At 66.8% G+C, this 22688-nt stretch overlaps 2 protein-coding genes across 2 annotated transcripts; one reads left to right on the top strand and one right to left on the bottom strand.

Annotated features, from left to right (window-relative positions):
* The first annotated feature begins 1158 nt into the window (after positions 1 to 1158).
* Positions 1159 to 9300, top strand: OCLN (occludin). The gene is made up of 9 exons (XM_075037837.1): positions 1159 to 1239; positions 2390 to 2435; positions 2839 to 3556; positions 4778 to 4936; positions 7377 to 7540; positions 7648 to 7836; positions 7920 to 8091; positions 8469 to 8510; positions 8672 to 9300. The coding sequence occupies exons 3-9, from the start codon at positions 2858 to 2860 to the stop codon at positions 8771 to 8773; spliced, it is 1527 nt and encodes a 508-aa protein (XP_074893938.1). The 5' UTR covers positions 1159 to 1239; positions 2390 to 2435; positions 2839 to 2857; the 3' UTR covers positions 8774 to 9300.
* Positions 9301 to 11379: 2079 nt separating this feature from the next.
* On the bottom strand, positions 11380 to 18204 carry NR2F6 (nuclear receptor subfamily 2 group F member 6). Its single transcript, XM_075037843.1, has 4 exons — positions 17730 to 18204; positions 14246 to 14340; positions 12322 to 12846; positions 11380 to 11781 (listed from the first exon to the last, which is right to left on the bottom strand). The coding sequence occupies exons 1-4, from the start codon at positions 17990 to 17992 to the stop codon at positions 11507 to 11509; spliced, it is 1158 nt and encodes a 385-aa protein (XP_074893944.1). The 5' UTR covers positions 17993 to 18204; the 3' UTR covers positions 11380 to 11506.
* Between the last annotated feature and the right edge of the window lie 4484 nt (positions 18205 to 22688).

The raw sequence follows: 22688 nt of genomic DNA on the forward strand, positions 1-22688 counted from the left end.
GGACGTGTCTTTCTGCCCCGCAGGATGGGAGCAAGGTGGCCCACGTCTGGCATGAATATGTGAGGAAGAAAAGGGTGAGCAGGGGAAGGGCTCAGGTTCTGCTCCCTGTGCTGGGGGGCTGCAAGCCCACGGCCTCCCCACAGTGCCTCTCCCCCCTCCCCAACGCTTGGGGGGGTCCCCAGGGCACCGCAGGACCCCGGTGCCGTGGCAGGGTTCCTCCCAGCTGAGCACGGTGCGGCCGGCAGGATTCGGCCTTCCTGGAGAAGCAGCAGCGCTGCGAATACCTGAAGAAGAAGCTGACGCACATCAAGGCGCGGATCCAGGAGTACGACCGCGACGCCCGCGACAACGCCGTCTATTTCTGAGCCTGCGCACCGGCCGGTACCGACGCCGCGGGACGATGACTCCAGGGGGGACCCCAGGGGAAGACCCCAGGGGCTGGGTGCTGGGGAGGGGGTGGCGATGCTGCGGGGATGCACCCGGAGCCCACCCAGCCATTGCACCCACCCGGGCACGGAGAACAAACCCTCAGGCTCCTCGTGCCGCTGGTTTTGGGGTCCTCTGGGTGCTCTGCATCCCGGGGAGCCTCGTGGGTCTGGGGTCCCCCGGGAGCTGCCCTGGGCGCGGGGTGGGTGCTGCCTGTCCCCGCGTGGGAGCCAAGCCCTGGCTGTGCCCCCACGTTACCCCATGTGAATTGGGGGGACGGGGGGCACCCACCCCGGGGCAGTGGGTGCTACTGCTGCAGAAGTGGCCGGAACTGGTTTTAATAAAACACGGTGATGGTTTTTTTTTGAGGGGGGCCTCTTAATGCGCACCCTGGGGCAGCCAGCGAACGCGTCCCACCCCAGCACCCGTGGGACCCTCCCGTCCCCAGGAAAACAAGGCGGGGGGGGGCGGTGGTGGTGCTGGGGAGGGGGCAGAGCAGACCCCCGACCCCAAAACCCTGCGGGACCCCAGCCGGGGGGGGGTGCCCCCCCCCGCGCCCCCTAATTGCCCCCCGTGCAATTTAACCGACCTCCCCCCGGAGGCACCGGGACGGAGCCGCCCGGGCTGAGGCGCTGAAAGCCGGGGGGGGCGGCCCGGGCCTCCCCCCCCCCGCCCGCCTCCGCCATCCCACCCCTCCCCGGAGGCGGAAACCGGGGCCGGGCCGGGGCCGGTCTCCAGCAGCGCCCGGCCGCCGCCGTGCCGCCGATCCCGGCTGCCATTTTAAGGTGAACAAAGAGGCGGAGGTGCGGGCAGGTGAGTGGCTCCGTAGCGGACGGGACACCCCCATCCCCCGGTACCGGTACCGGCACCGGGGGGCGAGCGAGCTCCCGGTACGGGAGGGTGCACCGGGGGTCGCCGTTCCCCGCCGCGCACGGGGGGGGGTCTGTCCTTCCCCGCCGCCCCTGCGCGCACCGCGGTCCCCACCGGTACCGGTACCGGGCTCCCCACCGGGGTCCCTACCGGTACCGGTGTCCCCACCGGCGCCAGGGTCCCCACTGGGGTCCCCACCGGTACCGGTACCGGGCTCCCCACCGGGGTCCCTACCGGTACCGGGGTCCCCACCGGCGCCAGGGTCCCCACTGGGGTCCCCACCGGTACCGGTACCGGGCTCTCCACCGGCGCCAGGGTCCCCACCGACTCGCTACTGGTACCAGTACCGGGGTCCTCACCGGCACCGGTGGTCCCGGAGCCGGAGCCCCGGCAGGTGGAAGGCGAGAAGCGGTGGTTTCTCCCGGGGGAGCGGGGCGGGGGGTCCCTCTACCCACCCGGTGCCCCCGCAGCAGGGAAGGGACCCCCGGAGCCCCCGGTCCCGTGTCCTGCCCGCCGGTACCGGGGGGCTGCGGGGGGCTGTGCCCGGGTTACGGCTCCGGGAGCCTGAGACCCCCCCAGCCCCGCTCGGGGGGGTGGGGGGGTCCCCGGTGCTGCCATTGCCCCGGCGGCCCCTCAGGTGGGGGTTCCCGCTGGGGCAGGGGGGGTCAGACCGCGGCCCCGGGGGTTAATCTGGCTGGGACCCCCTGCAGTGTGTGTGGGGGGGCGTTTGGTTTGGGCACCCCAGGGAGGTGCTGCCCCAGACCCCCCCCAGGACGGCGGCTGCACCCCAGACCCCCGGTGCCCACCCTTGCTGCAGGTCAAGGGGTGCCAACCCCCCCGCAGACCCCCACTCCAAGGGCCTGATCCTGCCCGCTGAGCCCTGGCACTGCCGGGAGCGGGCGGCCGGGTTGGGTTTCCCACGAGGGTTCAGATTTCCCCCGCGCTGCTCCCCGCTCCGTGATGGGGGTCTCCGGGCCGGGGGGGGGTCTCTGCATCAGTTTTGAAAAAAACAAATTTTTGAAACCCAATTTGCCACTTTGCACTGGGGTTGCTAATGTGCCCTGTGTTGTTGTTCTTTTTTTTTTAAATCCAGCCAGATCTGCTTACGGAGGAACCCTCGGGGTTAGCACTAGCCTTGGGTAAGAGGTTTTCTGTTTTAATTAGAATTTAAACAATCCAATTCATTCAGGTGGTGTCTGGTGGCCGTGGCTGGGGGGGCCGGGGAAGCCTGCCATGGCAGGGTCTCGTGCGTGGGGCAGGGCTGGGGTGCGACCTGGCAGCTTTTGCTGGGAGATGCTCAGTGAGTCACTTCTCCCCGTGCCTCAGTTTCCCCATGAGCGGCGGTGACTCTGGTGGCGTGGTGCTGGGCACGGGCGGGCGGTTGTTGACGGTGCCGTCGGGCTGGTGACGGGGGACCAAAGTCCCTGCCGGGCGCGTGGAGACGTAGAAACCCGGCAGTGCCGCCTCGCATGGCCGCAGTGCCGGCACCGGCACCTCCCGGTGCACGATCAGCTCCAACGGCCCCGTCCATCTCCCCGCCAGGCTCTCCACCGCCGCCACCATGTTCAGCAAGAAGTCCTACGACGGCCCCCCTGGCGGCTATGGCCCCCCCACGGGCTACGGCCCGCCCGCGGGTGATTATGGCTACGACTACGGTGCCCGCTCGCCCCCGCCGGGCTCCTACTACATCGAGGACGTGCCGCAGCACTTCTACAAATGGACCTCGCCGCCCGGCGTGGTGAGGATCCTGGAGGCCATCGTCATCCTCCTCTGCATCGCCATCTTCGCCTGCGTGGCCTCCACCCTGGCCTGGGAGTACGGCTACGGCTTTGGGGGGATTTATGGCAACGGCCTGGGGGGCTACTACGGCTCCGGCTACTATGGCAGCGGGCTGAACTACGGCTACGGTTACGGGGGCTACTACGGCGGGGTCACCAACCCGCGGGCGGCCAACGGCTTCATGATCGCCGTAGCCGTGCTCTGCTTCCTGGCCCAGCTGGGGCTCTTCGTTGCCAGCGTCAGCAAGTCGAGCGGCTCTCGCTCCCGTCGCTTCTACCTGGTGGTCATCGTGGTCTCCGCCGTGCTGGCCTTCATCATGCTCATCGCCTCCATCGTCTACATCGTGGGCGTCAACCCCCAGGCGCAGATGACCGGCAGCTACTACTACAACCCCTTGCTGACCATGTGCAGCCAGATATACGGCAGCAACAACTACCTGAACCAGTACCTCTACCACTACTGCACCGTGGACCCCCAGGAGGTGAGGGTGCACGCCAGACCCCCCCCACCCCGAGCCAAACCAGCAGCGCAAACCCCTTGCTCTGCTTCAAACGTGATGCCGAGCAAGGGCAGCGCGGGAGGGAGAGCATCGGCGACCACGCGTCCTGCCCTTGGGATGGGTGTGCAGCGCCGGGTCCCCGGCCAGCGGGGGTTTTCCCCTCTGTCTTTAATTTTTTGGGTGGTACCGGTCGCCGTTTCGTGGCTGTGGAGGGCAAGGGGTGGCTGCTGGTGCCGGATCCCAGCCCGGCTGTTTGCCGGCGTGAGCTGGGGCTCCGGGAGGAACTGGGGCGAGCCGGCTGCTCGTGCTGGGAAGTTTCGGGGAGGGGATGGGCTGTCGTCCCAGCACAGACCCGGTTTCTGGTACTTTGGTCTCCCCGGTCGTAAAAGTATTTGAACAAAGTTGGGGCCGGGGCGGGCTGCGTGTGCCAGGCTGGGTGCAGGGTCAGGGTGCCAGCTGGGTGCCAGCTCTCCCCAAGCACCCATCCATGATGCTGCCAGCCTGGCTCGGTAGCCCAACAGGTCAGTGGGGCAGCGAGAGCCCTCGAAACAAAGTTCATCAGCCCCAGTTTCGGCTGAGGCCAGTGGGGAACCTGCGTGGCACACGGGCTGGGACTGGCGTTGCCGGTTCCCATCCGGCCGGGCTGGCCGTGCCGCATTCCTGTGCCCTGAGCGGGGGGGGGGAGCTGCGACACCCGTGCTGCTCCTGCTCCATGCAAAGGCCAAGCGTGGCCTAATTCGTCCTCACCCGGCCCCAGTTTCAGTGCAGCTGCAGGGATCTGGCTCATGGGAAACCATCCGGGCAGGGACCCGGCTGCGCGGTGCGGGAGCTGGCCCGTGGCCGAGCCGGCAGTGGGGTTGGGGTGCTGCACACAGATGCTGGAGGGTGCCAGCTCCCTGCTGCTCCCTGAGCCCCAAACTTGTCCTGTCCCTGTGGGAAAATCAAACAGCCTCCCCATTGCTTGAGCTGGCCCCAAAATCTCTTGAACCCCTGATGGGCTCCATCCTGACTGCCCGGGCATGTGGGGGGGCCTGCCCCTCTCCCTCTGCCTTGGTGAGGGGTCCAACATCAGGAGGATTTTGGGATGAGGGGAGCAATTCCCGCTCAGCCCAGGGAGGTGTGGGGTACCTGGACCCCCAGGACGGGGTCTTTGCAGCCCCACAGGACCTCCACCCTGAGAGCCCCCTCCCTCTGCCCTCCCAGGCCGTGGCCATCGTCTGCGGGTTCCTCATCGTCATTCTGCTCTGCCTCATCTGCTTCTTCGCTCACAAGACGCGGAGCAAAATCTGGAAGTATGGGAAACCAAACATCTACTGGGACAAGATGCCGGTGGTCCAGGAGGGTCCCAACGTGGAGGAGTGGGTGAGTCTGAGCGTGGGCTGGGGGTGCCGGTGGGCACCCAGGGCTGGGGGGGTCTTCCACCGCCTCCCCCCGAACATCCTCCCTGCCTGCCCTTGATCAGCAAGGCTGGACGTGCCCGAGGCAGCGCTGGGTCGGGATGTGCCGGGACGAGCACAGGGGCTGCGTGGGGACCCTGGGGCTTCTCCCGGCACCAGGGCTGCGCCAGATCCGGCCACGGCTTTGTGCCAGGACCCTCTTTCTCCCTGGCTTGTGCCATGCCGGTGCCTGGTCCCGGCGTGTTTGCACACCACAGCAGGCAGCTCCCGGGGTGCGGTGTTATTGCCACCGGTGCGACGCGGTGCCCGGCGCTCGCCGGGTCCCTCCCTGTCACCCCATTTAGGCACTGTGTTTTTTCCCAGCCGGTACCATTCCCCGGCACCGTGAGGCTTTGCACAGGGTGCTGGGCTGGGTGAGCTGGTCTCAAGCTCCCTGAAAGACAAACAGGGTGGGATCTGATGGGCCGGGTGCCAGATCAACACCGAGGCTCTGGCTCCTCTCCCCTTTGCTTGCCCCGTGCTCGGGGAAGCCGGCCGTGAGACGCTGCCCGTTGACACCGTTTGGTTTCAATCTTGGCAATGATTAACTCGGCTCCGCGGGGCTGTGCCACCCCACTGCCGTGGAGGGAGACCGGGGCTTTGCAGCAACCAAACCGGGACCGTCTGGGCTTCGAATGAGCCTGTGTCCCTTGGGTGAGGGATGCTGGGGAGCCCCCCACTGCCGCTCAGCCCCCTCGGCCCCAGGGAGATGCTGGTCCCAGCCTGGTCCCACTGCGTGCGGGGATGTGCCCTGTCCTGTCCCTTGCTCTGCAGCTCCCCGAGCCCGTGTCTCCGTGGGAGCTGGTGCCTGGGGAGGGTGCGGGAATTCTGCAGCATCCCATGGGGAAGGAGCCTTTGAAATCTGCCCCTGCCCTGGAGCGTGGCTCTTGGGGTGCTGCCGTGCCCCGGCCGAGGAGGGGCTGCCCAGGCCCCCCGTAGGAGCTGGGACAGCGGGCAGCAATGGACCGCTGCATGGGCAGGAGCTGCATCCCTGTCCCTGTCACCGTCCCCATCCCATCCTCATCCCCATCCCTGTGAGGCCGGGGTCCCCACTGGAGCCTGGGACGGGGACGTTTATCACGTTTATCCCAAACCTTCAATGCAAACCCAGAGTCGAGCACAACAGTTGCTCTCAAGCCCCAGAAAGCTCGGCTCTGCTCCGTGCACGTTTCCCCACGCCTCACTCTGTGTGTAGGTCTAATATTTATTTTTCATTTTGCAGAAATACCTTTGTTCTCCTTTATTTATTTTTGTTAAAAGTCCCTCCCTTGCAAAGCATTTCCTGGCCCGCTGGGGGCTGGGCCGGCTGGGGCAGGGGGGCACCCGGGCTCCCCCTTGCCCTCACCTGCCCCTTTGGGGGGGTCCCCGCTCTGCCGGGTGCCACCGTCCCGGCTGGGTGGGCTCACCCACGGGTGACACGTCCCCGCTCGGTGGGGATGCAGCCGTGGGGAGGTACCGGGGTGTGAAACCCTCCTGGGACGTCTCGTTCCCTGTTTACGGTCCCGACTGAGATAAACGGGTGACCTTCGAGCGGGCGTGAGCTGCCGGGTGCCGCTGCCTCCGTCCTGACGCGGCACGGGGACGTGGCTGTCCCCATGCCGGTGGCTGCCGGTGGCCGTCTCACCTGGTGGCCCCGTCAGGCGGAGCGGGGCCGAGAGTGGCCCCCAATTAACCGTGTCTTCATTAGTCAGGGCGGGAAAAGTGCCGGAGGAAGTCGCTCCGCCGGCCGGAGCTCGCAGCTGACTTCCCCAGGGTCACCATCCCGGGGAAGGGACCGGCTTCCGACACAAACAACCCACAAAGGCCAGGAAGGAAGGGGGAGGGAGGGACAGACGGACGCCCCACGTCCTCCTTGAGGAGCCTTGGCCGTGCCGGGGCAGCAGCGAGGGTCCGGGGGTGGGCGATGCTGGACGGGGCGACCGTGCAGCCCCCGGCAAAGCCTGAAGGGGGGTATCACCCTGGGGGTGCAGAGCAGGGTGCCAGGACCCCCCAAGCTGTGTGTCCCTCTGTGCTTGTCTCCCAGTGGGACCCCCATGGTGGGTCTGCACAGGGCGGTGTTGCCCACTGGGGTCTGTGGGCCCTTCTCTGGGGCACGTGCTGCAGCCTCGCCCCTCCCCAAACGCTGCTCTGCCGGACAGGGGGCCCCCATCCCTTGCCCCCCCGTCCTATTCTCCATAGCCATGCGGGATGCCCCGCTGCAGCTCTGCCAGGACCCCCAGGCAGGATTGCAGCGGCTGCTCCGGGGTGTCTCCAGCCCCGTGGGATGGAGACCAGTGTCCCTATGTGCCACGGTCCGTGCTCCGCTCAAGAGTGGGTGAGTGTCCCCACCGTCCCGGCACACGGCTGAGCGCCTCTTCCTACTCCAGGTGAAGAACGTGGCGGATGGGGCCAGCATGCAGGACGAGACGGCCACGCTCGCCTACTCGGAGAAGCCGACGAGCCCCATCGCTGCGCCGCCCTACAGCCCACCCTCCTACAGCTACCCCCCCCAGAACGGGTACTACCCCTCGGGGACCTACAGCAGCCGGGGGTGAGTGGCCGGGCAGGGGTGGAAGGGCTCGGTGTGGAGGGGGGGGACCCTGGGCACCCATTTCCCCCACCATGCCGAGCTGGCTGACGTTCCCGCATCCCCCGCAGTGACCAGCCGGATCGGGTGGTCAGCCCCAGCCCGGCGGAGGAGAAGGCGCGGGAGCAGCCCACCAAGCCCCCTGCTCGCCGCGGCCGCCGGCGCCGGCGCAACCCCGAGCTGGATGAGTCGCAGTACGAGACCGACTACACCACGGCCGTGGAGTCCGGCGATGAGCGGGACCAGGACCAGTGGGCCAGGTAAGGGACGGGGGGGGACCCTTGGGGGCCCCCAAGCACCCAGAGCCACCTCTCTGGGGGCTGACCCTGCCCCTCTCCCGCAGCCTTTACCCCCCCATCACCTCGGACGGCACCCGCCAGAAGTACAAGCAGGAGTTCGACACGGACCTGAAGCGCTACAAGCAGCTCTGCGCCGAGATGGACGGCGTCAACGACCGCCTCAACCAGCTCAGCAAACAGCTCGACAGCATCTCCGAGGACAGTCCCAAGTACCAGGTCAGGGCTCTCCGGGAGCCGTGGGACCACCGGGACGCTGTGGGACGTGGGGGGATGGATGGTGCGGTGGGGTCAGGGATGGATGGTGCGGTGGGGTCAGGGATGGATGCTGCGGTGGGGTCAGGGATGGATGCTGCGGTGGGGTCAGGGATGGATGCTGCGGGGCCTTGGGATGCTGCAGGGTCTCGTGATGCTGCAGGGCATCGGGGATGGATGTTGTGGTGGATCAGGAATAGATGCTGTGGGGACTCAGGATGCTGCAGGGCATCGAGGACGCTGCAGGCCAGCATTTGTCCCCGTGGGGTGCCCACCTTTGTGGCCCCCAGCCGTGGTGCCCGCCAGTTGTGACACCCCCTCCCACCCCCTTCCCTTCGCAGGACGTCGCAGAAGAGTACAACAGGCTGAAGGATCTAAAGCGGGTGAGTGTGCGGAGCGCGGCCGGTCTCAGTTTCCAGCTGAACTGGGGCTGGGTTGGCATGATGTAGCTGAGGGAGGTGGAAACCATGCCCACTGCCCCCCCCGGCTGCAGCCCCCTCCCCAGGGCCCACGTAGCTGAGGCGGGTCCTGTGCTGCCTTTCAGAGCCCCGACTACCAGACGAAGAAGCTGGAGACCAAAACCCTGCGCAACAAACTCTTCCACATCAAGCGGATGGTGAGCGACTACGACAAGGTGCGGGGGTAGCCTGTGCCCACCCCCCTCCTCCTCCATGGCAAGATGGGCACGAGGGGCTCCCCGCTCCTCACCCACTCCTCCAAAGACTTTGGTGCATTTTGTACCTTTGTTTGTATAAAAGAAAAAACCCCAAACCCAAGATTCAAAGCCACCCCATGATGTCGGTGCCAAGGGTGTGGGGCCAGAGGGGGCTGCTGGAGCGAGGGCTCCCTCTGCCTTCCTATCCTGCATCCCCTCCTGCTGCTGTAAATATATTTGGGGAGAGTCCACAGCCCCCGGCTGATCCTGCTGGCCCTGAGGTTGGGGTACCAAACCGTGGCTGCAGCCCGGTGCTGGCAGGGATGTGCTGCTCGGGCTGGATGGGGCAGAGCATCCCTTGGCCGTGCAGAGCCCCACATCCCCCCGAGCCCCCAGGGCTGCCCTTAGGGGAGCAGCCCTGGGCAGGGGCGATATTTTTTAAGGAACTGGCTGAAACTGTGTAATTTTTTTTTTTTTTTAAAGAAATAAACTGTATCTATTGATTTTAAAGCAGTGCCGATGGGAAAGGGGCCACTGCGGAGCTGTGCATGGGAGCGGTACCTCTGGTAGGTGGGTGCCCCGGGCTGGATGCGGGGGCTGTCTCCGTACACGGTCACCCTGGCACAGCCCTGGCGCTTCCCGGTGCTCGTGGAGCTGACATCCCAGTGGGGCCGCACAGATCCTGCCCCAAGCCCTGAGTGCCACGGGTGCTGTGTGGATCCTGCCCCGCTAACCCCTGCGTGTGCTGTGGGGAGCAGCTGCAGTTCCCCAAAGCAGCCCCCCCCAGCCCTGCCCCGGGCTGCAGCAGCCCCTATGCTGCCCAGACCCCACACCGGGACCCCCCCCCTGCATCCCCCTCTCCCCAAGGCTGGTCCAGCCACCGATGCAGCCCAGACACCCCAGCATCCCACACATGCAGGACAAACACAGCACCCCACGCCCATCTCCTTCATGATGGGGGGGACCCCCAAACCCCCTCATCTTGGGAGAGGGGACCCCCCCCCCCCCAAAGACCAGGTACTAACCTCTGTGCTGGCTCCTGCTGCCCTTCATGCTGCTGATCCTTTCCCTAGCAGACCGCAGGCAACACAATTTATTCCTGAGGGACCCACCCTGTGTTGAAGAACATCACCCAGCCCCCCCCAAATCCCCAGGATTTCCAAAACCCATCCAATTTTAGATACCTTATGGGGGCTTAATTTTTTTGGAACTCTATCTCCTGTTCTGCTTTATCTGCCCCCTCACCCCAGGGTGGGCTTCAGCATCACTGCAGGAAAACCCCTTTCCCTACTCACAGCAGATCCCTGGCATTGTAAGAAACATCTTTTATTGACTTCAGTTAATTTGTTTAGTATCATTGAACAAGGATTATATTTTCAGTGAATCAATCTAAATGACAAATCCCCGGCTAATCCTGCCTCCGTCTGTTTGCATGGTGGATACCCCTGAGAAGCAGAGCCCGGGGGGGGGGCAGGCCATGGGGCATCCCCCATCCCTCTGAGGTGGCTCTGCCCCCCCTCCCCATGTGCCCCTTCATCCAGCACAGCTCAGCCCTGGGGACAAGGACCACCCCCCCCCAGCAGCATCACCTCTTCCCAGCCTGATTTTGGTCCCCCCTAACATCTTCTCTCTCCCCCAAACCTAGCTTTAAAAACAAAAAAAAATAATGAGGCACAGGAACATAGCGAGCATGGGGAGGGGGATGCTGGCACCCATCTCCCCCAGTGTGGGGATGGTGGTGGGTGCTGGATCTGGCCCGGGGTGGGGCAAAGCACCAAGTGAGGCAGCGGGGAACAAGCCCGGGGGAGAAGGGCTGGGCTGGATGCTGTGCAGCACCCAAAAAGGACCACTTGGTTTGCACCCGTGCATGGTCCCGGTCAGCCACCTGTGTACCCCCATCTCCTCCCCTGCACCCCCATTCCCTCCTGTGAACCCCCATCCCCTCCCGGGTACCCCTCCCCGTGCCCCGACAGTGGAGATGCTTCAGTGGAAAGTGCAGGGAGGGGGGGCTGGGACCAGGCACGGATGAGCCCGGTCCCCAAAAAAGGGGCTGCTCCAAGCTTGGCCCTTCAGTCCTTGAGGCTGGATACGGCCCGAGCAGGCAGGGGCAGCCCCTGGGCAGGGCACAAAGGGGCTTCAAATCACCCTTTTTCCACGATTGCCAGGACTGAGGAGGGGGGCAGAGGCAGCAGGACCCCCCAGAGAAGGGGTCTGCACGGCCAGGGGCCCCCCCACGTCCCAGCCTGGCCGGTCCCACCTCCCATCACCTCCTGTCCAAGCCTCTGCCACCTGAAATTCAGATTTGGAGGGGCAGCCAGAGGACAGCGTCCCCCTCCCCAGGCTCCAGTCCGGCTCCGACACCGGGACAGAGCGAGGGACCAGCCCCGGGGATGCTCCGAGGTCCCCGGAGGAGACCGGGGGGGGCCAGAGACCTCCGCTTCAGGGGGGTACAGGAACGTTCAGCGTCCGGCAGTGGCGGCACGGCCAGTACCTTCGGGGTTAGGAGGATAACGCCGCGACCCCGCTGCTTTCAGGGGGAGCAGCCCCCACCGCTGCGGCGGACGGACGAGCTACAAGACGGCTGCGGGGCGGGGGGGGGGCCGGTGCAGTTCGGGGCTCCCCGGGGACGGTACCGTCTCAGGGTGCTGGAGGGAATCCAGGTCCGGCTGCTGCTGGGGGTCGCTGGGGTGTCCCCGGCGGGGGGGGGCGGAGAGGCTCTGTCCCCTACTGCCCCGTCCCGTAGGGCCAGTTGAAGGTGCTCCCGGACAGCAGCATGTCCCTGATTAGTGTTTCGATGGGCGTCTTCCCCACCAGCCTCATGAAGAAGAGCTGGGAGATGAGGGCGGCCGGCACGGCTCGCAGAGCCGGCAGCCGCAGCAGGAGCCGGCCGAAGCGCTGGGGCTGCGAGGGGTACTGCGAGCGCACGTACTCGGTGAGGGCCACCTGCGCCTTCTCCTGCAAGCTCTCCACGTGCGCCGGGTCCGAGAGGCCGCAGGCGTCTACGAGAGGGATGGGATGGAGAGGGGTCAGTGGTTGGAGCCCCCCCGATATCCCCAGCGAGGCCCCCCTCCTCCTTAACCAGCTGCCACGGCCACGCTCCTCGGTGAATTAGGGCATGCACCCGGCTGCAGCACGGTGCAAGAGCATGGCTTGGACTGCTCCGGCTGCAAAGGGCTGCTGCAGGCTTGTCCCCACCAGGAAGGACCAGGCAATTCTGTGGCATTAAATGAGCACAGATGGACCGAGGGACGGGGCTCCCCAACACCCCCAGTACATGGCGGGGTATTTGTGTTCCTGCAGCTCTCATTCCTGTTGCCCTCAGGAAGCTCATCCCTTTACCCAGACGGACAAGCCGGGATGCTGCAAACCACGGCGGACAAGTGCCAGGGCACGAGGACTCTTTGCCACCTCCCCCAAGAGCCACGCGATGCTCTCTGGACCCCAAAACCCCAGGGAAAGGCGAGGACAGCTACTCCTTGGGGGCTCACAGCTGCGCGGGGCAGAGATGGGGACAGAGCCCGGTCGCGGCACCAACCTACCCGGCGTGAAGAGCGCGATGGCTTTGAGGCAGCTGTACTCGGCCGAGTCCACCTGGAGCCGGTTGAGCTTCTCCACCTGATCCTGAAAGATGCGGATCTGGTCCATGAAGGAGACGACGCGGTCGGCCGACATGGGGGAGGCGTGGAAGCCGGCGGCGGCCAGCAGCGGGGCCATGTGCAGCGGCAACGCCGACTGTGCCGCGTTGAGGACGAAGAGCTCGCTCCAGCTGAGCCGTAGCAGGGCTACTTGGTCGGAGACGGGCAGCTCGGGGAAAAACGGGATGTTCCGGGCCCATTCCACCGTGCTGAAGAGGAGGCGGGCGGCCAGCTCGCAGATGTTGTCGATGCCCATGACGCTGCCCTGCTGCGCGTACTGCGAGCCGTAGCGGGCGGCGGGGTACGGCTCAGCCCGCAGCAGCTGCGAGATGAGCTCCGACACCGGCTGCCCGTTGAAGTATTCCCCGCTGGGCATGGTGTTGGGACTGGTGCTGGAATGGGTGGGGGGGATCCGGCCCCGCTGCACGGCTGGAGGGAAGGAGAGGAGGTGTCTGCTCGCTTCCGCATCCCGCTGCATCCCCCATCCCGCTCCCTCTGCCCCATGCAGGGTGAGGAAGGACGGGGATGCTCCCACCACCCACCCGGCATCCCCGGCTGGGCCGGATCCTGCCACCCCAGGGGAACAATGGGCGGCTTTCAGGCGCTCGGGGAGAGGGAGGTGGTGTGTGCCGCCCGCTGCGCCCGCCGGCGAGCTGCCTGCGAGAGCTACACTGATCTATTTAGCATCCCGGTGATTCACCAGCAACTCCCAGGCTGCCGGCACCGTGGCTTGGCCATGGCCTCCGACCAGCAGCCAGGCTGGGACCGCATCCGTGCCACCTCCTCCTCTGCGAGGGCCCGGCACAGGAGCGGCTGCAGCTCCGGCCGTGCCGTGCCGGACCGGGTGCCCCGCCGGCACCACGGCCCCCCCACGCCAGCTGCAGCGGAGCAGGGCAATTGCTACCCAAGGTCATTGCATGGCAGCAATCATTTATTTGCAAATAAAACGTCCATCTTGGAAGCGTCGTTAACCCTGGGGCACTCCCCCTCCTAATTGCATTCAGGGAGAGCCATTTTTCAGCTCCCCCCCTCTCCCATTAGCGCCCACTATTTGCTCAGTCCCTAGTAATTAATTTATGGGCTGTTCATGAGCCACTTAAATGAGAGCTCTAAATCATGCTAAGTGGCAATAATGCCATCTCGACTCCTCTGGAAAGGAGGGAATTACTGTCCTGCTTCCAGTAGCCTTCCCCCCTTGCTCCTCGCATTAATGCCACCTGCTGCCGAGCAGCCCCGGCACCGCGGCAGAGCCCACGCTGAGCCCCGGCACCTCCATCCCCGCGTGTGCCTTGGCACAGCCCCATCCTGCCACGGGGATTTGAGATTTTGGGCTAAACCCTTCGTCCCGTTTGCAGCAGCCTGGGAAGCATTTGGGGTTCACACCCCCGGGTGATGGGGAGTGACCAGAAAGCGGCCAGGAGATTTGCCTGGCTCTGGCAGTGCCGGGACCCCGTCCCAGCCGACCTCCACCGCGCCTGGGGCGCTGAGGCCATCCGGGCTCCAGGTGTGTCACCTTATCAGCTCAAGGCTCCGGCTTTTCCAAACAAACACCACCTGCGCTGCCGGCACGGAGGGCAATTCAAGGAGAACAAAAAAAAAACAAAAAAAAACAAAAAAAAAAAACAAAAAGGGGGGACAAACGGGGGGTTTCGATGCAAACAGGGTTCCCCAAGAGGTGGGAGAGCGCCCGGCTGCAGCGGGAGCAGAGCGGGCGCCGGCAGCACCGGGAGCCCAGGAGCAGAGCGGGCACCGGCAGCCCCACGCTGGGGCGGTGGGGTTCACCGGTACCCCTTGGGAACCGTGCCCGTCCCCGCGGCGCCGGCGTTACCTTCCTTCCTCATCCCCACACGGAAACACTTCTTCAGGCGGCAGTACTGGCATTGGTTGCGGTGGTGCTGGTCGATCTGGCAGTCGCGGTTGGACCTGCGGACAGGACCGGGCAGATGAGGTGCCGGGGAAGAGCGACGCGATGTCACCGGGGGGTCCCTGCACCCCACCACCCACCTCCTCGCCGCCCTCGGGCAAAACCCTTCGCCTCCGAGCGCGGCCCCCTCCTCACCGGCCGCGGCTGTGCCACGCCGGCCCCCGGCGTGCAGACACAGGCGCTCCCAGGCGGCAACGCAGATGCTATGGAAACAGAGCGATTTCCTACAGCAGGGGCTGCCAGTTTGCCTCGCCAGCGATGCCCAGGGCTGGAGGAAAGCTGGAGAGACCCCCGGGGCCGCAGGGCTCCCATCCTCGGGGACACACAGGGATGGGTGCCGGGGAGCGACGCCCCGTGTCCCGGCACGTGGCGGGGGGGAAGCGGCGGAGCAGCCCCCCGGCCTCCCCGCCAGACGTGCGAGGAATTTCAAGGAATTTCAACTATTTCCTACGGGGCCGGGGCTGCCCCCGCGGTGCTGAGCCCGTGACCCCTCGGGCACGAGCGCTTGCCGGCGTCCGTCATGGCGGTGGCACGGCCCCGCATCCTCCACGCTCCGGTCTGGCCTCGACCGGATTCCGCGAGCGTGGCAAAGCAAAACCCGGCGGCTTCGGAGCAGCGGTGCGCGTGCCCCCAGCCCCCGTGCGGGGTCTGCACCGGCCAGAGGGATGCTTTCCCCTCTGAGAAACCTCAGAACCTGCAAGGGGGTCGTGCCCACGCCCCGGCACACGGGTCCTGCCCTGGGCAAGGAGCCACGGGCACTGGGTAGCCCCTGCACCGCGCAGCAGGGTACCGGCCACCACCAAAGCCAGCCGCCGACCTCTACTTCTGCAGCATCGCGGGGAGCGACACGCTGGGACAGGCTGCGGAAGACGTTCCCGAACGGCATCGTTAGCATCCAAACCCCGCAGCCCCAATTCCCAGGGGCCGCTCACGGTCCCCGCACAGCTGAGGAACGCGGCGGGGCACGGGTGACACCGGGCGCTCGTATCCCACCCGAAGGCTGTCACGGCAAACGGGGAGGAAAAGGGGTTATCAGCAAAACAGCGATAAATTAAGGCATATAAAGCAGCAGCCAGGAAAGCGCAGGCAGGGCTGGGGCACACCGGCATCCGGCAGCAGCTCGGCTCTGCCTGGGAATCCTGACACGAATCTCCTCATCCCTACACGACTCCAGAGGCGAGACAGGCAGGGATTCCCACTGCGCTCAAACCGGAATTAATTCACCCCGAACATCACCACTGCGCTTAGCACATTTTAAAACGTGTTGCTGATAAAAAGTTATTCCAGCGGAGAAGTGATAGCTAATCAAAACGTCAGATTACATCTTCATCAGCTGCCTGCACCGTGGCAGGGGCAAAGCTCCCGGCACCGTGGCCGAACCTCCCGGCAGGGGCCTGGCTGACCCTCACCGTGGCCTCGGGACACCATCCCCAGAACCGGGAAAACCCAAAAATCATCTCAGCTCCCGCCGGCGGCTCATAGCAAGTTTCCCAACTGATAGGCTGCAGCGACCTGGGAAACTGTGAGAATACAAAAGGCGTATACTGTGCTAATTATGTAATTAGAACATGTAATTATTTAGTGCAAGAACTAAACTGAATCCAACTCACTTTTAATATTCAAATTAGAGCAATCTTGGCTCGATGCTGCTTTTGACTCCTTGAACAAAGCAGATGCCAGGGCTGCCGGGGGAGCATTGTTCCTGGCCCCTCCAACACTTTACTCCCTACTTGGAAAACCAACCAACATTTTTCTATCGCACCAAATCACTTCCCAGCACAAAGGGGGGGAACACCCCCCCCCCCCAAACATCTGAAGTAGGTGCCCAGATACCAGTGACAAGCGCAGGATAAAATCTTGGATGCTCACAGCCTGGGCGAACCCCCTCCATCACCCCTGCACCTAAGCGGCATCTGGGACGCAGAGTCTGTCCCTCTCCCGGGGAGCCCAGATTTGGCCTTTCCTTTGTTCCAGGAAACTGGAATTTCTCAAAAGCCATATGTATTCGCCATCTTCAAATCATTAATCCCGAGCAGCCGCTCGGCTGAGTCTGCTGATCGGATCCTGCTGATCAGATGGGGAAACTGAGGCAGGGCCAGGGCTGATGCACACGCTGCCTCCGCACACGCTGCATCCACGGCAGGCGACGGGGAGGATGCTGCAGGACCAGGGGCAACGGGAACTGAACCCTGCCCCACGCCGGCAGCTCCAGGGCCCAGCTCCACGGCCACGAGCAGCTCGGCTGACGTCAGCCAGGACCTGGCAGCGCCGGTGCCGGGAGCTGCCGGGAGAAGAGATGCTGCGCACGGGGGAGGACGAATCTAGGCCGCCCAAACGAGAGCAAGACGGCTCGGAGATGGTTCCCGCCGCAGGAGCAGCTCTGTCCCTTCCCTTCCCGTGGCATCTCAGCACCACGAGACGAAGCTCAAAGCAGGCGGCCCCCCTTGGGTGGGGAGAAAGCGGGGTGCGGAGGCGGGGGGGTGTCCTGCTCCCAGCCCGGCTGTGGGGTGCCCACGGCTGGGATGCGGGTGCCATCCTCGCAGCACCCTCACTGGTTTAAGAAACGCCGCTGGAAGCGCTTGCACGTGGATCCAGAGCTGTGAGCGAGCCCCTGTATACACGTTTACACCCCTGGGAACAGCCCAGAGCCGGGGGTCCCCCACTCGTGCCAGCCAGCCCGACGCTCGTTTCGAGCCCAACAGAAACTCCAGAGTTATTTGCAGCTCCAAACTTCGCAGGGGTCGTATCCTGGTTCTGCTGGTGGGCCCGGCTCTCCTGCAACGCCGGCCCGAGCACGGGGGGCCGGCGGGGGCTGCAGCCCCTCTCCCCGGCATCTCAACCGGATCAGCGCCCGCAGCACGCCGGGCTGTTGACACCTCCGGTTAAAATTATACTCGCTGCCGCACTGGTGTTTTCTCCGGGTAGAGCGGCCGTGACCGAAGTGACTCACAACCACAGCGCGTTTTCAGGCATTAGCCTGGAACGGTAATTAATGCCGGAGCAGAGCCCGGCGATGACGAGGGCCCGGACACCGGCTGTGCCCCACGGCCCAGGGGACGAGGCAGCCGGGGCATCCGTCCCTCCTGGGGGGGGCTGGGGACGTGCCGGGCGGAGGGGCCGCTTCTGCGGGGTACGGAGCACGGGGGGAACCCCGGTGCCGCACCGGGGGACCCCACGCTGCACCGAGGACCACGGTGCGGCCGCATCGGGCCCCCCCCCCCTCCTCCCCGTTAGCGCTGCAGCGGGGCCGGCGTGGAGCTGCACGGGGGCCACTGCAGAACCGCACCGGGGTCACCCTTCGGGCTGCAAATCGGGCCGGGGCTCTGCACCCCCCCGCACCCCCCCCGGCCCCCCCGGACCACCCCCCCCCGGTTCCCCCGGCCCCTACCTGCAGGTGTAGCTGAGGTTCCTGCGGATGCTGCGCTTGAAGAAGCTCTTGCAGCCCTCGCAGGTGAAGACCCCGTAGTGTTTCCCGCTGGACTTGTCCCCGCACACCACGCAGTCCACGGGGGCACCGGCCCGTTCCTCCTCGCCGTGTTCCGCGTCGCTGCCGCCGCCCGCCGGGGACGCCGCCTCCTCCCCGCCGTTACCGCCGCCGTTGCCGCCGCCGCCGCCGTTGGGCTCGCCCCAACCACCGGCCACCATGGCCATGGCTCCGCGGCCCCCGGGGCTCAGCACCGGCCCCGCCGCCGCATGGAGCGGCGCCCGGTCCGCGGCGCCCGGCGCCTCCCGGAACGAGTTGAGCAAGTTTTTTTTTTTTGTTTTTTTTTTTTGGGGGGGGTGGCGGCCGGTTTGGGATTTTTAGGGGGGTTTTTTGGTTTGGGGTTTTTTTTTTTCCCCCTTTTTTTTCCCTCCCCCCCCTCTCCCCTATCCCACGGCTCCCTCCTCCCCCCCCCTCCCCCCTCCCCCCCCCGCCCCTACGTTAACGGGGGGGTTCCACGGAAACTTTGCGGCGGCGGGAGCGGGGCGCGGCGCGGAGCATCCCCCCCGCGGGGAGCGGCGGCTCCGGGCGCGGCGGCCGCCCCGGGGCTCGGCCGCATGCGGGGGCCGACCGCCGCTGCCCGCCCCCGGTGGCTCCTCCGCTCCGCGGCACCGGCAGGGAAGGAGGAGGAGGAGGAGGAGGAGGAGGAGAAGAAGGCGGCGCTGCCCCGGCCCGCCCTCGCCCCTACGGGCCCCGCCGCCGCCGCCGCTGCATGCAGCCCGGTCCGGGTCCGGCGGGACCCGCTCCGCCGAGCCCCGGGGCTCTCCCCGCCTCCCGCGAAAGAGCAAAGTTCAGCCGCTGCCGCGGTGGCCGCCCTGGATGCTCCTCCCCGTCCTCCTCCCCTTCCGCTCAGCCGCCCGCCGGGTCCTGCCCCGGCCCCGGCCCCGCCGAACCGGGGGAGGAGGGATGGGGGCGAGGGGGGGGGGGGGAGGAACCGGGCAGGCAGCCCCGCCGCACCGGAGCCGGAGGAGCCGGGCAGGGCAGAGGCTGGGCGGTACCGTTGGGCCGGCGGTACCGGTTGTGGCGGAACCGGGCAAGGTGCCGGTGAGGTTGCCGGGTCCGGGCAGGGCGATGCCGGTTTGGCAGGAGCCGGGGGTTTGGGCGACCGAGGTGGGTGGCTGGAGGTGGCCCACCCGCTGCCCTTTGGGCTGCCCGGAGCCCTTCGCCGGCCCCGGGGTGGGGCGGCACCGGGAGCCCCACGCGCAGGGCCGCGGCGTGCCGGGGGCTGCCGGTACGGCGCGGCTGCGGTCCTTGGCCCGTTCCCCCCAGCGAGCGACCTCGAAGCCGCGAGGTGCGGCGACGGGAAGCCCCCCGGCGACGTTCACCGCCGAGCGCTGCCCTTGGGGACGGGGACCGAGTCCCGGTCCCACTGCGGCCCAGTTTGGCTGCCGCGGCACGATATGGTGCGATGCCGTTGGGGGCTGCGGGGGCCACGGCGGGAGGATGGGAAAACCGTTCCCCACGCCTGGCCCGCGGCCAAGCCGTCGGCATCGGCAATCCCCTCCTCTTGCCGACAGCCCCAGCGGGATCTTTAATTACTGCAAGCGGCACGAGGCCGCGGCTCCCCGTCTCGTGCGAAGCACGAGGGCCGGGGCCGTGCCGTGGGGTGCTCCCGTGGCATCCGGGGTCCCTTGGGTGCCACCACCCTGGGATGGGGTGAAGGGCCGGATGCGGCCGGGGACTGGCTGCCCGCAGCCCCATAAAATCCGTTTGTAATGTGGTTAATCAAGTCGGACCCGTAAGAGCTTGTCGGCGGCCCCTGCAAGAAGGGACGGGCTGGGGTGCCGGCTGTGGGTGCGCAGCGCCCGCCTGCTGCCACCCTGTTAATCATTAACGAAGAAATAAACTGTGCGGAAAGGTGCTTGACCCAGGAGCAGCCCTGCGATATCGCCCTGCCTTCGCCTTTCACCCCGGGGGCCAAACTCTCCTCCTGGCCATGCCGCGGCGGCCCCGGTGTCTCCCGACAGCGCACCTTTCACCTTGACTTTGGGGGCAAAGTCCGGCAGGCAGGGCGTGGAGCTGGGGCACGGGCAGGCTGGGTGACCCCACGCACCCGTGTCCCCCCCCTCGGCGTGCCCTCGGGGCAGGCCTGTCCCCGTGGGGCACCCCACGCCGCGCTCCCAGCTCGGGCCGGGTGAGGATGCCGATGCCGAGCGGAGCAGCCGGCGATGCCTACGCTGCAGGGACCGGCTCGGACCGAGCGATGCCGGGACCTTCGCGGTGCCTCGTGCCACCGTCCTTGGCATTCCTAACCCACGCGCCGGGGCCGGCGTCTCCGTCGGGGGGTTAAGGGAAAGGCGAAGCAAAGCAGGCTGGCTATAAAAAAACCCCAGCAAAGCACCGAGCCCAGAGCCGGGGCGCAGCAGAGGTGGATGGATTACGGCTCCGGCCATAAATAAAACCTCCATTTCCTCCTGTCTGGAGGGATCTCTGCTCACCAGGTACCTGCTAATGCGGCCACGCCGAAGTGCCCGGCAAGGGCTGCCGCGGTCAGGGGAGCGATGCCTGGCTGAGAAGGGGCCAGGCTCTGGGGGGGTCCCAGTCCGGGCGGGGGGGGGGTCACCCCCACCTGCAGCTGGCCCCGATTCTCCTTTCTCTTCTGTCAGGCCGTGATTTATGGCCCTTTCCCTGCCGCTCCCCCGCCTCCTCGCCCCCTGCAAAAAATAATAATCCAGGAACAAAGGAGGAAATTGGATCTTCTCCCCCGCGCGGCTCCTGGCCCCGCGGTGGGAGCCGGGTTTGTTTTGACGTCGGTGTCCAGTTGGCGAAGGCGTTTGATCTCCGGAGGAATTCCTCCTTCCTCGTGCTGCTCCGCTGACTCCGCCGCACAAAAGGGCCCCCGGGAGCCGGGAGCTGCCGGCGCGTTTCGTGCCGCCCCGACGCCCCCGGGAAGGGTCCGGCATGGCAGAGGCGCCCGCCGGGGCTCGGGGAGGTTTCCGGGCTCCGTGTCGGACCCAGATCCAGTGCGAGGATGGGTGGCGGTGGTGTCCCCCCGCTCCCCCGCAGCCTTTGGGCTGGAGGACGATTGAGCAACCCTTGCCAAAATGTGCAGGGGCAGGGCCGGGTTCGTGGCTGTGCCGGAGAGTGGGGTGCCATCACCGATGGAGGGCTGGGTGCCATCGCTGACAGAGAGCTGGGTGCCAGCACCAATGCAGAGCCAGCTGCCAGCAGCACCGGAGAGCCAGATGCCGGCACCACCAGCCCTGACCCAATTACCGGCATCCCGGTTAGCATCACTCTGGGCTGGGGGGCAGCCGTGCCGTCTCCCGAACCCGCATGAGAGCTGCCGGCAGCGGTGCTTCCCGGGGGCTTAGATAGATACCACCCTGTCCGTCCGTCTGTCTGTCCCCTCCAGGCCCCAGCGTACCCCCATGGGGACCCGCACCCCGACACGGGGCTGCACGGTTTAGGTCAATCCCCTGATTTTCAGCCGTCGGGCAGGATCCGGCCCCGCTCTGCCCTGGAGCAGCTTGCAGAGCTCCCAGCCCCTCTTTGCCGTGGGGCCGAGGGTGCTGCATTCCGAGGGCCGGATTCTGCCGGCGGGTGTGCGGGCATGTGCGTGCGTGCCGTGGGCGGCGAGAGCAGGCATTGAACTGCTCCGGAGCTGGCGGGTGGGGGGCAAAAGGGCCTTCGTGGCCGGGGGGGGTCCCGACCCTCCCGCAGCGGCCGTGGGAGCGCGTGACCTTGCAGGGCCGAACCGCCGCCGCGCCGCCGCAGGCGAAGGACAAAGGGAGGCCGAGGCCGGCTGCGCCGCGACTCCTCGGCTCCCTGGGCAGGGCTGCCCCGCGCCCCACGGCTGCCCCACGGCACGGCCTTGCGCCCCACGGCTGCCCCGGGGCACGCACGCCGGCACGGCGCGGGGAGCACCCGTCACGTGCCCGCGCGGCGAACGCGCCTCCGCTGAGTGCACACGCGTGTGCGCGGGACAGGCGGCCCCACGCACGGGGGTGCACGCGTGCGTGCAAATGGCGGCGGGGGTCACCGCGCACACACGCACGCGAGCTCTCTCTCCCCCACGGCCACCCCACGGAGCGGCGGTTTCGCCCCCCCCCTCCCCAATGCCACGGTTTTGCCCCCAGCCCTGCAGAGAGGCAGACCCGATCCCATCACCCCCAGCCCCCCTTTTGCCCCCCCACACCCCTCCACCCCGCCGGAGAGGGCCGCTCCCTGCCCTGCATTCCCGGGATATCAGATCCCACACCCCTGGCCCCCACCCAGCCACGGCCAGACGCACCCTCCCGGGGTGGGGGGGAACGGGACATGAATCACACACCCTGCTCCCATCGCCCCACCACCCTCCCCGTTCCCATCGCTCCCGGCTTCTCCCCGCTGCCTTCACCTCCGTGCCCCCCCGGCACAGCCTGGCCCCCACCAGGACGGTGTTTTGCACCCCCCCCCGGGACCCACTCTCCGGGGAATGGGGTACAGTCCCACAGTGGGCCCTGCTACCCGAGGGGGCCAGGGGGTTTTGCTGTGGCCCCTCTGCTTCCCGGCAGCCCACGCTGCTCCGCAGAGGGGAAACTGAGGCAGGGAGCGGGCCAGAACGGCGGCATCTTGCAAATCGTGAACTGGCACGTGGAGCCCTCCCTGGAGAGCTGCGGGTTTTTGGGTGCACGTGGGGGTGAGCAGCGGGCAAAGCGGGGGGGTCCTGCTACCCCCAGCCACCGTGCTACACCATGCCACGCTGCGCTGTGCCATGCCGTGCCACGCTGTGCCATGCCGTGCCGTGCCGTGCCGTCAGCCTGGCAGGTAGCACGGTACCAGGGGCTCCCGGCTCCACTCCCCGAGCTCACGGCACGCTCTGTCCTCGCCAGAGGCTCGCCGTGTGCCAAGGTGGGCAGCGTGGCTGGGTCCAGCGCAGTGGTG

Source organism: Buteo buteo, chromosome 10 (genome assembly GCF_964188355.1).
Source record: "Buteo buteo chromosome 10, bButBut1.hap1.1, whole genome shotgun sequence".
Taxonomy (NCBI): domain Eukaryota; kingdom Metazoa; phylum Chordata; class Aves; order Accipitriformes; family Accipitridae; genus Buteo; species Buteo buteo.

Bases quoted from the DNA above. Each gene is read 5' to 3' on its own strand.
- OCLN (XM_075037837.1), top strand. From the start codon at position 2,858: ATGTTCAGCAAGAAGTCCTACGACGGCCCCCCTGGCGGCTATGGCCCC. The intron at 7,837-7,919 runs GTAAGGGACGGG...CCTCTCCCGCAG, and splicing joins GACCAGGACCAGTGGGCCAG to CCTTTACCCCCCCATCACCT. The intron at 8,092-8,468 runs GTCAGGGCTCTC...TTCCCTTCGCAG, and splicing joins AGGACAGTCCCAAGTACCAG to GACGTCGCAGAAGAGTACAA.
- NR2F6 (XM_075037843.1), bottom strand. From the start codon at position 17,992: ATGGCCATGGTGGCCGGTGGTTGGGGCGAGCCCAACGGCGGCGGCGGC. The intron at 14,341-17,729 runs GTAGGGGCCGGG...TCCTGTCCGCAG, and splicing joins AACCTCAGCTACACCTGCAG to GTCCAACCGCGACTGCCAGA. The intron at 12,847-14,245 runs GTAACGCCGGCG...CCTTCCCTCCAG, and splicing joins TGTGGGGATGAGGAAGGAAG to CCGTGCAGCGGGGCCGGATC.